At 43.5% G+C, this 15,770-nt stretch overlaps 1 protein-coding gene across 1 annotated transcript in view; it reads right to left on the bottom strand.

The window, feature by feature from the left end:
- The window catches only part of LOC135468178 (ryanodine receptor 2-like), a 171,824-nt gene that overhangs the window by 67,845 nt on the left and 88,209 nt on the right, over positions 1-15,770 (bottom strand). Inside the window, exons 53-68 of the mRNA XM_064746268.1 lie at positions 15,555-15,703; positions 14,943-15,156; positions 10,202-10,331; positions 9,740-9,979; positions 8,937-9,162; positions 8,344-8,624; positions 7,895-8,070; positions 7,368-7,588; positions 7,138-7,228; positions 6,720-6,857; positions 5,703-5,866; positions 5,288-5,366; positions 3,326-3,415; positions 2,871-3,005; positions 2,578-2,643; positions 1,551-1,626 (exon numbers count right to left, since the gene is read on the bottom strand). Coding sequence (XP_064602338.1) covers positions 1,551-1,626; positions 2,578-2,643; positions 2,871-3,005; positions 3,326-3,415; positions 5,288-5,366; positions 5,703-5,866; positions 6,720-6,857; positions 7,138-7,228; positions 7,368-7,588; positions 7,895-8,070; positions 8,344-8,624; positions 8,937-9,162; positions 9,740-9,979; positions 10,202-10,331; positions 14,943-15,156; positions 15,555-15,703 — 2,476 coding nt within the window. The remainder of the gene's footprint in view (positions 1-1,550; positions 1,627-2,577; positions 2,644-2,870; positions 3,006-3,325; positions 3,416-5,287; positions 5,367-5,702; positions 5,867-6,719; positions 6,858-7,137; positions 7,229-7,367; positions 7,589-7,894; positions 8,071-8,343; positions 8,625-8,936; positions 9,163-9,739; positions 9,980-10,201; positions 10,332-14,942; positions 15,157-15,554; positions 15,704-15,770) is intronic.

Genomic DNA, 15,770 nt, shown 5'->3' with positions numbered 1-15,770 from the left:
CACACATGGACACTCATCACACCAATACTACCTTCATACACATGGACACTCATCACACCAATACTACCTTCACACACATGAACACTCATCACACCAATACTAGCTTCACACACATGGACACTCATCACACCAATACTACCTTCATACACATGGACACTCATCACACCAATACTACCTTCATACACATGGACACTCATCACACCAATGCTAGCTTCACACACATGAACACTCATCACACCAATACTACCTTCACACACATGAACACTCATCACACCAATACTAGCTTCACACACATGGACACTCATCACACCAATACTGCCTTCATACACATGGACACTCATCACCCCAATACTAGCTTCATACACATGAACACTCATCACACCAATACTATCACTAAGTCATGCCAAAATGTTGCTGAACTAAGTGCACAAAGTCCTGCCACACAGTAGTTGGACTAAGGGCACAAGGTCCTGTGACAATGTGGTTTGACCAAGTGCACGAAGTCCTGCTACACTGTAGTTGGACTAAGCGCACAAAGTCCTGCTGCACTGTAGTTGGACTAAGCACACAAAGTCCTGTCACACTGCAGTTGGACTAAGGGCACAAGGTCCTGTGACACTGTAGTTGGACCAAGTGCACGAAGTCCTGCTACACTGTAGTTGGACTAAGCGCACAAAGTCCTGCTACACTGTAGTTGGACTAAGCGCACAAAGTCCTGCCACACTGTAGTTGGACTAGGGGCACAAGGTCCTGTGACACTGTAGTTGGACCAAGTGCACGAAGTCCTGCTACACTGTAGTTGGACTAAGCGCACAAAGTCCTGCTACACTGTAGTTGGACTAAGGGCACAAGGTCCTGTGACACTGTAGTTGGACCAAGTGCACGAAGTCCTGCTACACTGTAGTTGGACTAAGCGCACAAAGTCCTGCTACACTGTAGTTGGACTAAGCGCACAAAGTCCTGCCACACTGTAGTTGGACTAGGGGCACAAGGTCCTGTGACACTGTAGTTGGACCAAGTGCACGAAGTCCTGCTACACTGTAGTTGGACTAAGTGCACAAAGTCCTGCTACACTGTAGTTGGACTAAGCACACGAAGTCCTGCTACACTGTAGTTGGACTAAGCGCACAAAGTCCTGCCACACTGTAGTTGGACTAGGGGCACAAGGTCCTGTGACACTGTAGTTGGACCAAGTGCACGAAGTCCTGCTACACTGTAGTTGGACTAAGCGCACAAAGTCCTGCTACACTGTAGTTGGACTAAGCACACGAAGTCCTGCTACACTGTAGTTGGACTAAGGGCACAAAGTCCCCTGAACCAACCACTATGATCAGGGCTGTATTTTGATGACAAGATACATGTTACAATACATTTCCAATCCTGTACACAGAGAAAATCTACCCATATGAAATTACACGCACAACACTGACACGATAAACTAAAGTGTTCCGAGTAATGCTGGAGTATACTGCCTTGTTGACCATGTCATATTACAGCTGGCCAATTGCAGGAGGCTCAGGTCAAAAACACACGTAGGCTTAACAACCCACCAATAGCATCCAGCTCATCCTTCTTCTTCTTAGCCCAGGAGTCATGAGAGTTCTCAGCAATTCTCTCTGCCAATGTCTGCAAATAGGGTAAATCATTGACAAATCATAGCATAGTGTAAACCCTGAATGCTCTCTGCCAATGTCTACAATAGGGTAAATCATTGACAAATCATAGCATAGTGTAAACCCTGAATGCTCTCTGCCAATGTCTACAAATAGGGTAAATCATTGACAAATCATAGCATAGTGTAAACCCTGAATGCTCTCTGCCAATGTCTGCAATAGGGTAAATCATTGACAAATCATAGCATAGTGTAAACCCTGAATGCTCTCTGCCAATGTCTGCAAATTGGGTAAAACACTGACAAATCATAGCATAGTGTAAACCCTGAATGCTCTCTGCCAATGTCTGCAATAGGGTAAATCATTGACAAATCATAGCATAGTGTAAGCCCTGAATGCTCTCTGCCAATGTTTGCAATAGGGTAAATCATTGACAAATCATAGCATAGTGTAAACCCTGAATGCTCTCTGCCAATGTCTGCAATAGGGTAAATCATTGACAAATCATAGCATAGTGTAAACCCTGAATGCTCTCTGCCAATGTCTGCAAATAGGGTAAAACACTGACAAATCATAGCATAGTGTAAACCCTGAATGCTCTCTGCCAATGTCTGCAATAGGGTAAATCATTGACAAATCATAGCATAGTGTAAACCCTGAATGCTCTCTGCCAATGTCTACAAATAGGGTAAATCATAGAGAACTGCACACCCTATAATCGTTTCTCTATGGTAAACTATATTTTGATATGCGTGTATTTTATTCTGATTTCTAAAATCAAATTGCTTAGTAGATTAAAGTCACAACTGTTGTTTCTTGGTGTTGTAGGTCTGTGTTACATTATTCTGTTTTAAGTTAAATTGCCTAATAATAGACATTAGAGAGAATTCAATTTAACCTGCAACTTGACAGGTAAATGGTATGTGCGAGTGATAACTGACAGTCCACACAGACTATGGCTTACCTGTGTCTCCCTGGTCAGCGTCATGTTCCGCAGGTCATAAGGTCGGGGGCTGTAACCATGCTCAAACTGTCACAAACACAAATATTTATACACCTGTGAGAATAATGGTTCATTATAGTGACCTTATTTTACTTCACCTTTCACTAACCTCTTTGTTCTGAGTATTATTGTTACAAAGAAGAATTGTAACTGCTTCATTTTATAAGATACATTATCTGGTGTATAATAAATGATGATGTATTTATCATTCCCTTCAGTTTTGACCAGAGTGCACTAAGTGGAGGTAACTCTACCTGTGCCTTTGAGCCCCTCCTCTTCATACTGTCTCTGTTGGAGGTGAACCTTGCCTGGTCCTGGTCCAGCGTCCAGCCCCAGGTCAACATGGCCTTCAGGGACTCACGCACAGGCTCTGTGTACTTCATCTTGTCCTGACATAACAGGAAACATTCACAAAGTTTACCTACGTCATTATAAATAAACTTAAAAAAAATCAGGGAACTTGATTTGTTTTGCTTTCTGCATGAGAACAACACACGTTTCTGGCTAGGCACAAGGTAGGCCTACTCACACATAGAATTACATGTAAGTGCTTTCACCCTTTGCCACAAATATATGTTGTCCAATGAATCATTGTGTATTTTCAGCATGAGAAGGAATTGTTTAGACATGTTAAAAATAAACATTATCTAATCTCGTCACAGAACATAAAATATCCCAACTGTTTTTTTTTCAGCTGATCCAGACCTACCTTTTCTGACAAGAGATGGTAAGGTTTCAACAGTGGGTGGTGTTTCTTGTCATCATCATAAACACTGCTATACACCCAGCCCTGGTCAATCTACAGAACAGAGCATGAATAGATGTATGTGTATAAAGCACATGTACAGAGTGCGTGTACAGAGCACGTGTACAGAGCAAGTGTTTGGAGTATGTGTATAGAGTATGTGTACAGAGCACATGTACAGAGTACGTGTACAGAGCACATGTATAGAATACGTGTACAGAGCACGTGTACAGAGCAAGTGTTTGGAGGATGTGTATAGAGTACGTGTACAGAGCACATGTACAGAGTACGTGTACAGAGCACATGTATAGAATACGTGTACAGAGCACATGTATAGGGTACGTATACAAATCACATGTATAGAGTATGTGTATAGAGCACATGTATAGAGTACGTGTATAGAGCACATGTATAGAGTACGTGTATAGAGCACATGTATAGAGTACGTGTATAGAGCACATGTATAGAGTACGTGTATAGAGCACATGTATAGAGTACGTGTATAGAGCACATACACGTATAAGTGTACCATGACTACCTTGTTGTATGCGGCCAGTGAAGGGACACACAAAAAGAGGCCGCATATGACAGTTGGCCACATAAGACAGGTTGTGAAGACCAAGCCAAATAACAACTGAATAAGTTTCAGGAAATCTACACATGTAGGCCTACATAATAATCTTTCGCATAATTGTTAAAGCACTAATCTGGTCAGCTACATAAATTTCATGGAAATATAACAATTGTACTAAAATAATAACTCAATAATTTCAACTTTTGTGGGGCAGACCTATGGATTTCACGCATTTAACAGCCGATTACAGAAAGAGTTTCAGGTGAGGGCATGTATGACAGGAGAACTTTCTTCCCGTCACTGTCAAGCCCTAAAAAACCATGTGCTAGTTTGGTCTACGTAGCTATAAATGACTATTCTAATAAAGTTTTGGACTGTAAATGGCAGACTGCTGAGATGTTCAATCATATTTGACACTACCGGAGAAACAACAACAACAACATGTACAAGTGAAGGAAGATCAATTTTTCCATGTGGTCGGTACAGGCAATATTTTGGCTACCCGAAATGAAAACACAACACCATTTGCCTGCAAAGATAATGGCCAAGCAAGCCAGATAATTTGTCAAAGAAACCATTCATGGGAGGAACCACAGGAGGTCAGATTATATCCGAGTCTTCCCGCTGTTTATGGCATTCATAGCGCAGATCTCACCATGGAGCAAATCCACTGCCACAGTGCAGGGATGTCTGGACAATAACCAGCTAAGCCTGATTAAAGAACAATAGAGTTCACTGCTACTGACCAATAATGTTCACACTTCATTTCTCATCACAAAGCGGTACGTTGTAACTTTTAATCACTACAAAAACTACTTAAGTTGGGTGGTCACCATTTTGAAATTTTTGAATGTCCGATGCGGCAATCATCATTACTGTTGAAAGTCTCGGCCGCTCAGGACAGGCTGATATAGAATTTGGTAGCAAAATATATTGACCGCTGGACGCGTTGGACAGTTGTCTGCATATTACAGGTCGTTTAACATGGAAAATTGTTTGGTCGCGGCCGAGAGTGGCCGCTTACGGCAGATGGACGCTGATTACAGGTGGCCTTAGGCACAGGTTTGACTGTACTTTAAGCAACGAAGTGCATCATTATCAGTTTCAGTATTACCATGCAACATTTTCTTTTTGTCCAGACTATAAATGTATATCTAATGCTGACAATAACAAACAAATTTTGGTGATGCTTGTTCAACAAAAGGATATCATTCTCTGTCTAAATTGCATGCGCATCATATTTGACAGACAAGCAAATGTTTACCACTGTTGAGTCCTGGGCAATTAGATGTAAACAAAAAGTCCCAACAACAAAGCATTTGTTGCTGACAAACAAGTAATGACCTACTCACCTTCTTGAGAGCCCAGCAGTCATGGTAGTGTTCAGCAAACTTGTTCACCACAAGATCCAGGGCTCCCGCCAAGGCCACTCTGTCAAGGGGAAGTAAATCATACTTTATAGCTACAATTTTACCACCACATAACTGAAACAAGTGACCACAGGAACTGACATGTATGCATATATGTATACACACATCCATATACACATGTGGTGAACAAAAACAAGCCATTTGTACAAATCTCACTAGCTGCTGGTTTGAACACATGTATTCATGTTTGACTTGAAACACCAGTGTTATCACAATCAAACCTAACACATGACATCCATGGTGAAAGGAAATACCTCGACACTGAAGTTTGCCTGTACTTAGTGTCACCACATTATCTGATCAAACAATGCAATATGTCTTTGGGATCAGGCCAGACCTTGATGTGTTGACTGGCATTGGGTTGTAACCTCCATCAGCATCCACACTCATCTGGCGGTACCAGTTCTCATCTTGGTGTGACAGGGAGTAGTCAGGTGACAAGGCACAGCCAATGGCAGACAGGCAGGGCAAAGCTCGGGAAAACAACTCTGGATCATAGGCCTGCAGGAAGAAGACCAGACAAGTGACTGGGCATGTGTGCACGCAATCTGACATACAGAAGATGATGAGACAAGTGATTTGGGCATGTGTGCACACAATCTGACAAACAGAAGACGATGAGACATGTGACTTTGGGCATGTGTGCACCCAATCTGACATACAGAAGATGATGAGACAAGTGATTTGGGCATGTGTGCACACAATCTGACATACAGAAGATGATGAGACAAGTGATTTGGGCATGTGTGCACACAATCTGACAAACAGAAGACGATGAGACATGTGACTTTGGGCATGTGTGCACACAATCTGACAAACAGAAGACGATGAGACAAGTGATTTGGGCATGTGTGCACACAATCTGACAAACAGAAGACGATGAGACATGTGACTTTGGGCATGTGTGCACACAATCTGACAAACAGAAGACGATGAGACATGTGACCTTGGGCATGTGTGCACCCAATCTGACATACAGAAGATGATGAGACAAGTGATTTGGGCATGTGTGCACACAATCTGACATACAGAAGATGATGAGACAAGTGATTTGGGCATGTGTGCACACAATCTGACAAACAGAAGACGATGAGACATGTGACCTTGGGCATGTGTGCACCCAATCTGACATACAGAAGATGATGAGACAAGTGATTTGGGCATGTGTGCACACAATCTGACAAACAGAAGACAACGAGACATGTGACCTTGGGCATGTGTGCACACAATCTGACATACAGAAGATGATGACACAAGTGATTTGGGCATGTGTGCACACAATCTGACATACAGAAGATGATGAGACAAGTGATTTGGGCATGTGTGCACACAATCTGACATACAGTGTGCTTACCCTCTGAGCCAAGGAGTCAAATATGCCACTGAAGAGCATCATGGTAAGGCGTTTCTCCTCTTCTGAGGCGGACCCCAGGGTGCCCCAGCCCCCGCTGCTGTAGTACCGACCGCACCGCTCAAAGTAATGGGTCAACAACTACAAAAGACACATCACGCAACCTCAGCAATGACACAAATTTAACAGTGTTTATTATGTTGCATTAATTCATATATTTAACTGGTGTTCGATGCCACATTCAGCAATGTTTACTTACATGATCAAGGCAGCTCTATAAATGAAGACACCATTTCTATTCAAGATAAACAAGGACAAAATACTATTGAAATATCATCAGACGAACTTGAAATGACTTTGATCCTTTTATTTCATGTAATGTATACATCAGATGTTAATGGAGCACATGGGTGTCTCCTACCCTCAGTGGTACAACAGCGTTCTCTGACAGGGCCGGGACATCCACTGCTAACTTCCTCAGCAGTCTGGTCATGGAGGGAGGGCGCAGCTGACTGAAACACATGGATAAAACTGTGTCATTACAGGATTCATGATCACATACATTGTAAGTCATACATTATGGTCTGCTTTAGTATGGTCAGGCTGTACTAATTCACTGTCAGAGCTCCTGGCTCATACAAACTGACTCACTTTGTAAAGGCCACCAGGTAGTCAGACACAATGTCCCTCTGTCCCTTGGTGAGTGAGCGGCATTTGGACAGCCTATAGACGGTGTTCAGGGTGGAGTCAATCAGGGAGGACACATGGTCAGCGTCATTGAAGAAATGAGCGTGGGTGGTGAGCAGGGGCAAGACCGAGGCACACAGGTAACGGTTCAAGGCTAAGGCCATGTCACTCTCTGAGGCAACCGCCTGTGGCGTTAAACAGATAACACAGGTTATACATATGACTATAAACAAACATATGACTATATACACAATTATCATGTTACATACCCTGTTTGGAATACTAGTCAGACAATAGGTACAAGTAAACTGTTAGTTGACATTTCACTTCCAATACCATATGATATAATGATAATGAAGAAGTTATTTATTCATTATTATAAGGAGTTAGACAGAAGATCAACTAATCCCGGCTTACTGATCTGGGATAACAAACACTGTTTACATGTACATACACTTAACGTTCAATAACAGTAGTGTGCACAGGTTTACCGTGTCAAGTGTAGTGGCAGCGCGGAGGTCAGTCAGGAAGCCATCCTCCAGCAGTCGGAAGAAGGTCGTCTGATCTGGGATGCCATAGACTCTCTCCAAGAACAGAACAATGGATGCCTTGTGGATGGGCAGTAACCCTGGGGGTAAACCTCCCCCACCCAAGGCACCACCCCCATCTGAGGACATGACAGATCAAAATTCAGTCAAAAAATCAAACACTGATGTTCGTGTTTATACAATCTTGGTTACAGTTTTTGATCTCTCAAGCAGAAAAGCACATTGCACATACAAGTTACAAGTATCACAAAACTGTAACAGAGAAAGGCCAATATATCAGTAATCAAGGAGATGCTACAAGTACTTGTAAGTTATATACAGCTACAGATATACCATCGCACAACCACGACAGTTTCTACATGACAAGCGAGACTGTGTGAAGGTCATCTCACCGTCATTACTGCTGGTAGAGGCTCCCCCAGGTGGTGCTGGGGGTCCCACGGGAAGGATGAACTGCAGGCCTAGAACTCCCTCCAGGTCCTCCATGGACACCAAACTCCTGAGAATAGCCCTGGCCCTCAGTGAGTCGCTGCGCCCAGCCTTGATGGTCTCGGCGTCTGGGGCACACCGCCCAAGCAGGTCGACCAGACTGGAGTAGAAGTTGAGGATGGCCCCACCCATGTCAATGTAATCCTCATCATCCTCAGGGGGCAGGAGGGAAAAGTCATATTTACTGAAGGGTAAGAAAAGGTGGTTAAGATAAAATGTTCACCAACAAAAGCATCAAACTAGACAAAGAAACTGATTAGTGATAAGATACCCTGGGTTCAGCTTAACTCTTTATCACGCTCAAGAAATTTATGTTTCCTTTAGAAAACTTCCGTGCTGAACTTAAGCAAAATCCTACAGACTTAAGCAATTTACCAAAATCAGGAAACTTTGTTCTAAAGGGTCTTGATTAATAAAGGAGATGACTGGGACAGTGCCAAAATGCACAGTATACAGCCAGTACAAGCTCTTAGCTATGCTTGAATCGGAGGTTTACCTCTGGAAGAGATACTGTCCCCCCGTATCATCATCATCATTGACGGCTGTGAGGAACTGTGAAGAGTTACTGTCCCTGGCAGCAGTGATCTGCTCTGACATCTTGATGCCATCCCTCATGGCCTTCAGTAAGCCACCCCCCTCACCACGCAGGGCAGGGCCCAGGCACTCAGGGCGACGAATCAGCAGACGTACCACAAGGTTAGCATTCTCCTCTACACTCTCACCTGCAGAAAGCCATTTGTGTGATCGTAACACAGAGTGATGTTTTATCACCTTGGACTTATTACAAATTCAACATGTTATTAAACTCCATTCCACTTATTAACTAAACATCAGAAACGTTTAAAATAAATTGTTGGTCTTAAGTCACAACTGGGATATCATTTATGCCTACATCTCAGAGGCAGGTTAAAGCTCTAAACCCTAAAAAAACCTTTAACGCACAACACATGTACATACACTGATTACTCATGCATGTTGTAGGTACAATCTCAGTCCTGTCATACATGTCGTAACTACAATCTCAGACCTGTCATACAGGTCCTAAGTACAATCTCAGACCTGTCATACGTTGTAACTACAATCTCAGACCTGCCATACATGTTGTAAGTACAATTTCAGACCTGTCATACATGTCGTAACTACAATCTCAGACCTGTCATACATGTTGTAAGTACAATCTCAGACCTGTCATACATTTTGTAAGTACAATCTCAGACCTGTCATACATGCCATAAGTACAATCTCAGACCTGCCATACATGTTGTAAGTTCAATCTCAGACCTGTCATGCCAAACGTACCATTGACCCAGACACAGAAGCGAAAGAAGTCCAGATATCTTTCTCCTTCCACAGGATCCCAGCCAATGTCTGGGTAGCCTTTTTCTGTCAGCTCAGCATTAGACTGGATACCGCACCTGGACAGGTACATGGCAATCTTCTCCAGGTGAGACTCTCGCAGAGCTAAGGCCAGCTCATTGTTGTCCATGAGGGAGGAATATGCCACATCCAGGGGGCAGGAGCCACGGAGGGAAGGACGGGCTGTAACAGGGGGCAGGTAACAGTAACACGACGGCCATCTATCATCTCACTGGACTCAGTACATACTATCCCCTAATATTTCCACTGTTCTAGCTACGTGACATAGGTACTACATCTTTCAAATCGCCATTGTCACGTTATTACTTGCCAATTAAGATCGAAATAGAAACAGTGCGTTAACCTTCTAGAAGTAGGTAATACAGTACAGATATAAGTACTGACCTAGGAGCATACTGCTGTTGTCCAACAGGTAGCTCAGGTGATCAAACATGGCTCTCTGGTTCTGACGACTGGTGCGGCAAAAGTAACACAGGAACCGACAACACATCACCACCATCTCCGCTGCAGCGTCCTACAAACATCAACCATAAACAACAAGAGTTAGAACAGTCTTAAGAGCTTACATGGAAATACACTGGTGACAGAGTCAGAGGACAATGGCATTAAATGAGTATGATGTGGGGCCATTCTACACTTCATCCTGCAGAACACAAGAACAACTGAACAATTCCACCCACCCAAAGACTTTAAAGACTTCAGAGACCTCTGGAATCAGATAAGTCTACATATTCTACTACATGTATTGAGGTATGTATTAATGACAAATTTAAGTTCATAAATACTGGCATTCAAAACCTAGCTGTACATTATCCACAAATACTTTTTTTTTTCTTTTATGATATAGTACATGATCTAAAGCAGAGACATATACATTAGAACTTTAACACATAACTACATTTGGAAAGAACCAAAAATGGGTAACAGGTGCCACAGGCCCACTGTGTAGGTACAGGCGGGGAGGAGGAAGACAACAGGGTGGGGCAGGGTGCACGAACGCGAGAGAGGAGATAGAAACACAAGACAACAAAAATGAACACGATTCTTAAGTTTGGAAAGAATGTAGATCCATATGTTTACTACAATATATGATACAACCAGAAAACCACAACTTGACCATTCAGTTATCGCTGTAATGTTTGGCAGAAATCAGCTGACCATAAGCACCATTTTCCCTCCACTTATTGCCAATGGTGTTCACAACTGAGGAAACAAGGATGGGTAGCAGGGGGAGAAATACAGCCAGATCCTAACTTCACATCCTATGTGGACATTGATGAGACCCTGCTCTCACTGTCATTCCATCTCATGTGGACGTTAATGAGACCCTGATCTCACTGTCATTCCATCCTATGTGGACATTGATGAGACCCTGATCTCACTGTCATCCCATCCTATGTGGACATTGATGAGACCCTGATCTCACTGTCATTCCATCCTATGTGGACATTGATGAGACCCTGATCTCACTGTCATCCCACCTCATGTGGACATTGATGAGACCCTGATCTCACTGTCATCCCATCCTATGTGGACATTGATGAGACCCTGATCTCACTGTCATCCCATCCTATATCTACCACTATCCTGTCTATTCCCATGGCACACACATCCTTTTTATGTCCACTGTATACCTGTCCTTCTCTTGCCCACTGTATGCCCACCCTTCTGTAGCCCATGGTACGCCCACCCTACTCCTGCCCACTGTATGCCCACCCTTCCCTTTTTTGCCTGTGGTATGCATTTTCAGACATACCCATACTCTGACACTCCCATACTCTGTATGACCATACTCTCTTGCCCATGGTATGCCATTCTTTCTCTTGTCCATTGTATGCCCACCCTTCTCTAGCCCATGGTATGCCCACCCTTCTCCTGTCCATTGTATGCCCACCCTTCTTTTGTCCACTGTATGCCCACCCTTTTCTTGTCCATTGTATGCCCACCCTTTTCTTGTCCATTGTATGCCCACCCTTCTCATGTCCATTGTACGCCCACCCTTCTCTAGCCCATGGTATGCCCACCCTTCTCTTGCCCACGGTATGCCCACCCTTCCCTTGCCCATGGTATGCTCATCCTTCTCTTGCCCATGGTATGCCCACCCTTCTCATGTCCATTGTACGCCCACCCTTCTCTAGCCCATGGTATGCCCACCCTTCTCTTGCCCACTGTATGCCCACCCTTCCCTTGCCCATGGTATCCCCGCCCTTCTCTTGCACATGGTATGCCCACCCTTCTCTTGTCCACTGTATGCCCAACCTTCCCTTGCCCATGGTATCCCCGCCCTTCTCTTGCCCACTGTATGCTCACCCTTCCCTTGCCCATGGTATGCCCACCCTTCTCTTGCCCACTGTATGCCCACCCTTCCCTTGCCCATGGTATCCCCGCCCTTCTCTTGCCCACTGTATGCCTACTCTTCCCTTGCCCATGGTATGCCCACCCTTCTCTTGCCCACTGTATGCCCACCCTTCCCTTGCCCATGGTATCCCCGCCCTTCTCTTGCCCACTGTATGCCCACCCTCCATATGTTCACTGTATGCCCAAATGCCCACTGTATTGCCTTCCTTACCAAGCATAGAACAATATGCTCTACCTAGGTAGGTCCATCCTCCACTGACCCATTGTGTGGCAATTCTTAACAGGCCCTTAACATGCATATCACTGGCATAGTTAGGACCAGGCTGTACTCTGTCAGGGATGATGGAGGAAGGAGTATCACAGGACATTACAGGTTCAGGAGCTCTGCTAACACAGGGCCTTTATATAGTTAGGACCAGGCTGTACTCTGTCAGGGATGATGGAGGATCACAGGACATCACAGGTTCAGGAGCTCTGCTAAAACAGGGCCTTTATATAGTTAGGACCAGGCTGTACTCTGTCAGGGATGATGGAGGATCACAGGACATCACAGGTTCAGGAGCTCTGCTAACACAGGGCCTTTATATAGTTAGGATCAGGCGGTACTCTGTCAGGGATGATGGAGGAAGGAGTATCACTGGACATTACAGGTTCAGGAGCTCTGCTAACACAGGGCCTTTATATAGTTAGGATCAGGCTGTACTCTGTCAGGGATGATGGAGGAAGGAGTATCACAGGACATTACAGGTTCAGGAGCTCTGCTAACACAGGGCCTTTATATAGTTAGGATCAGGCTGTACTCTGTCAGGGATGATGGAGGAAGGAGTATCACAGGACAGTACAGGTTCAGGAGCTCTGCTAACACAGGGCCTTTATATAGTTAGGACCAGGCTGTACTCTGTCAGGGATGATGGAGGAAGGAGTATCACTGGACATTACAGGTTCAGGAGCTCTGCTAACACAGGGCCTTTATATAGTTAGGACCAGGCTGTACTCTGTCAGGGATGATGGAGGAAGGAGTATCACAGGACATTACAGGTTCAGGAGCTCTGCTAACACAGGGCCTTTATATAGGCCTAGTTAGGATCAGGCTGTACTCTGTCAGGGATGATGGAGGAAGGAGTATCACAGGACATTACAGGTTCAGGAGCTCTGCTAACACAGGGCCTTTATATAGTTAGGATCAGGCTGTACTCTGTCAGGGATGATGGAGGAAGGAGTATCACAGGACATTACAGGTTCAGGAGCTCTGCTAACACAGGGCCTTTATATAGTTAGGATCAGGCTGTACTCTGTCAGGGATGATGGAGGAAGGAGTATCACAGGACATTACAGGTTCAGGAGCTCTGCTAACACAGGGCCTTTATATAGTTAGGATCAGGCTGTACTCTGTCAGGGATGATGGAGGAAGGAGTATCACAGGACATTACAGGTTCAGGAGCTCTGCTAACACAGGGCCTTTATATAGTTAGGACCAGGCTGTACTCTGTCAGGGATGATGGAGGAAGGAGTATCACTGGACATTACAGGTTCAGGAGCTCTGCTAACACAGGGCCTTTATATAGTTAGGATCAGGCTGTACTCTGTCAGGGATGATGGAGGAAGGAGTATCACAGGACATTACAGGTTCAGGAGCTCTGCTAACACAGGGCCTTTATATAGTTAGGATCAGGCTGTACTCTGTCAGGGATGATGGAGGAAGGAGTATCACAGGACATGTTCACGAGCTCTGCTAGTCTCCAGTCTTACCCGGGTTTTCGTCTTGTCCTTCTGAGGGTCAGGCTAAGAGCAAACACACAGGTGTTAGGTGTAAGAAAGTCTTGTTAGCACATGCAAACCATATGTTAATACCTGAGTAGTACATGACTAGGAATTTCTAACCATCTAAAGTTGTTGGAAGACAACTCTTCCAGAGAGAATGTAGTTATTGGAGGCAAAAAAAGGGTTAAAAACATAGCATACATTTATGTACATGAGGATACATGCATGGATTGAAATTCAAAAGTAAAAAAATTAGTCTCCAATTGTTAATTCATATACTTGACTACACCAGTGCATGTACTTTATCATGTAGCATCTAAAGGTTAGGCCTGTTTGTTTGGGTTCAAATGCTTACAATGGTTAACACATTGTATGGTTAGTGAGAAAGTTAGGCAAGTATAAAAGACTGGTTAGTAATTATGAGAAAGAAACAGAGCATTGTCTGATTTGTGATCTGTACTTACAAACGAGAAGTATGAAAACTCTACAATCGCACCTAACCCTGCCTATATTAAATACAAGGTTCCACACTCAGAAAAAATATATGTCAAGCAAAGATGTAACATACTGCAAACTCATTTTCAGCTTTTTTGGCAAATGAACAAATAATTAAATATAATATGCATACAATAAATAATTGTTCAAATAATGCTTTAAATGATGTACTTCAACATGCCTATGTTAAAATCTTACTGGAAAGCAATAAAACATTCACAGAACACACAACAAAGACAAGAAATAAATAATATTGTGGTTAAGGCTGTTTGGCAGAAGTAGATATTATGCCAATTAAAAAATGTATTTGTTTGCTGCAAAATCCTTGTAACCCTCCAAATATGTTTCAAAGCCATTATTTTACAAAAAGTATGTTTTTTTCATGGTCTCCATGCACCCATGCATATTAATCCTGACAACCACATGCATTCAGACTAGCATGCACAATACAGCAAATCTCAGTGTAAATCATTTACTGTACATAGAAGGAACAATTACATTGAAATCCTACCTTTGATGGTTCGATGAGGCTATCTGAGGCGGCTGTCACCACAGTCGGTTTGTTCTGACTGGTGCTAAGCTCAGTGGCGCCCCCTATGGCAGCAGACTGTTGTTGTTGGGCCTTGTTAAGGGTGTTCACCATCAGCTGCATTACTGTCTCGTGGACACACAGAGCCCTCATCAGATCAGGGTGCTGGAAGAACACCTTATTGTCCATCAGCTCTCTGGTCAACAAGTACACAGGCCATGGTCACCACAGGCACACTTCAATTTTCTTCTTTGTTTTTTTACATGTACGTGTGAAAAGTGTCATTCTCACAGATGATCAACCTAAACAATATGTTCTATCAATAATGTCATTCCTTGATTAGCAAACCTGCTCAGTCTTCTTTCAGCATGTACTCATACTTTCATACTACTCATGCTAACAGGAAATAGGGAAAACTTCAATTCACAGTAACTCATCAATAAAACATAATATTCGAAATTCCCATTAAAATTCAACCACTTTTAGACACACATGATGATCTGGTCTGTTTAAAAAAAATTTTTTTAATCTATTGATAATCTTTACATGGGTCAAGCTTTTAAAAACACATTATTCAATTGACAAAATACTGACTTGAGACTGTTTTTCATCATCTCCTCTTCATCAGGTCCAGCCTGGACTGAGAGCAGGGAGCGTATGTGCCCCAGGGCCTTGAGCAGATGATTGATGTCCTCCTTACTCGCGCTGCTAATCACATAGGCCTTGTCCATGGCACGTAACAACTACAACAGTCAAACACAAGCATTAGGTCAACTAATACCTAATATACTATGTGCTGAGTTTTCATAC

This window comes from Liolophura sinensis, chromosome 6, assembly GCF_032854445.1.
Source record: "Liolophura sinensis isolate JHLJ2023 chromosome 6, CUHK_Ljap_v2, whole genome shotgun sequence".
NCBI lineage: Eukaryota > Metazoa > Mollusca > Polyplacophora > Chitonida > Chitonidae > Liolophura > Liolophura sinensis.
This window is presented reverse-complemented; position numbering and strand designations above follow the sequence as displayed.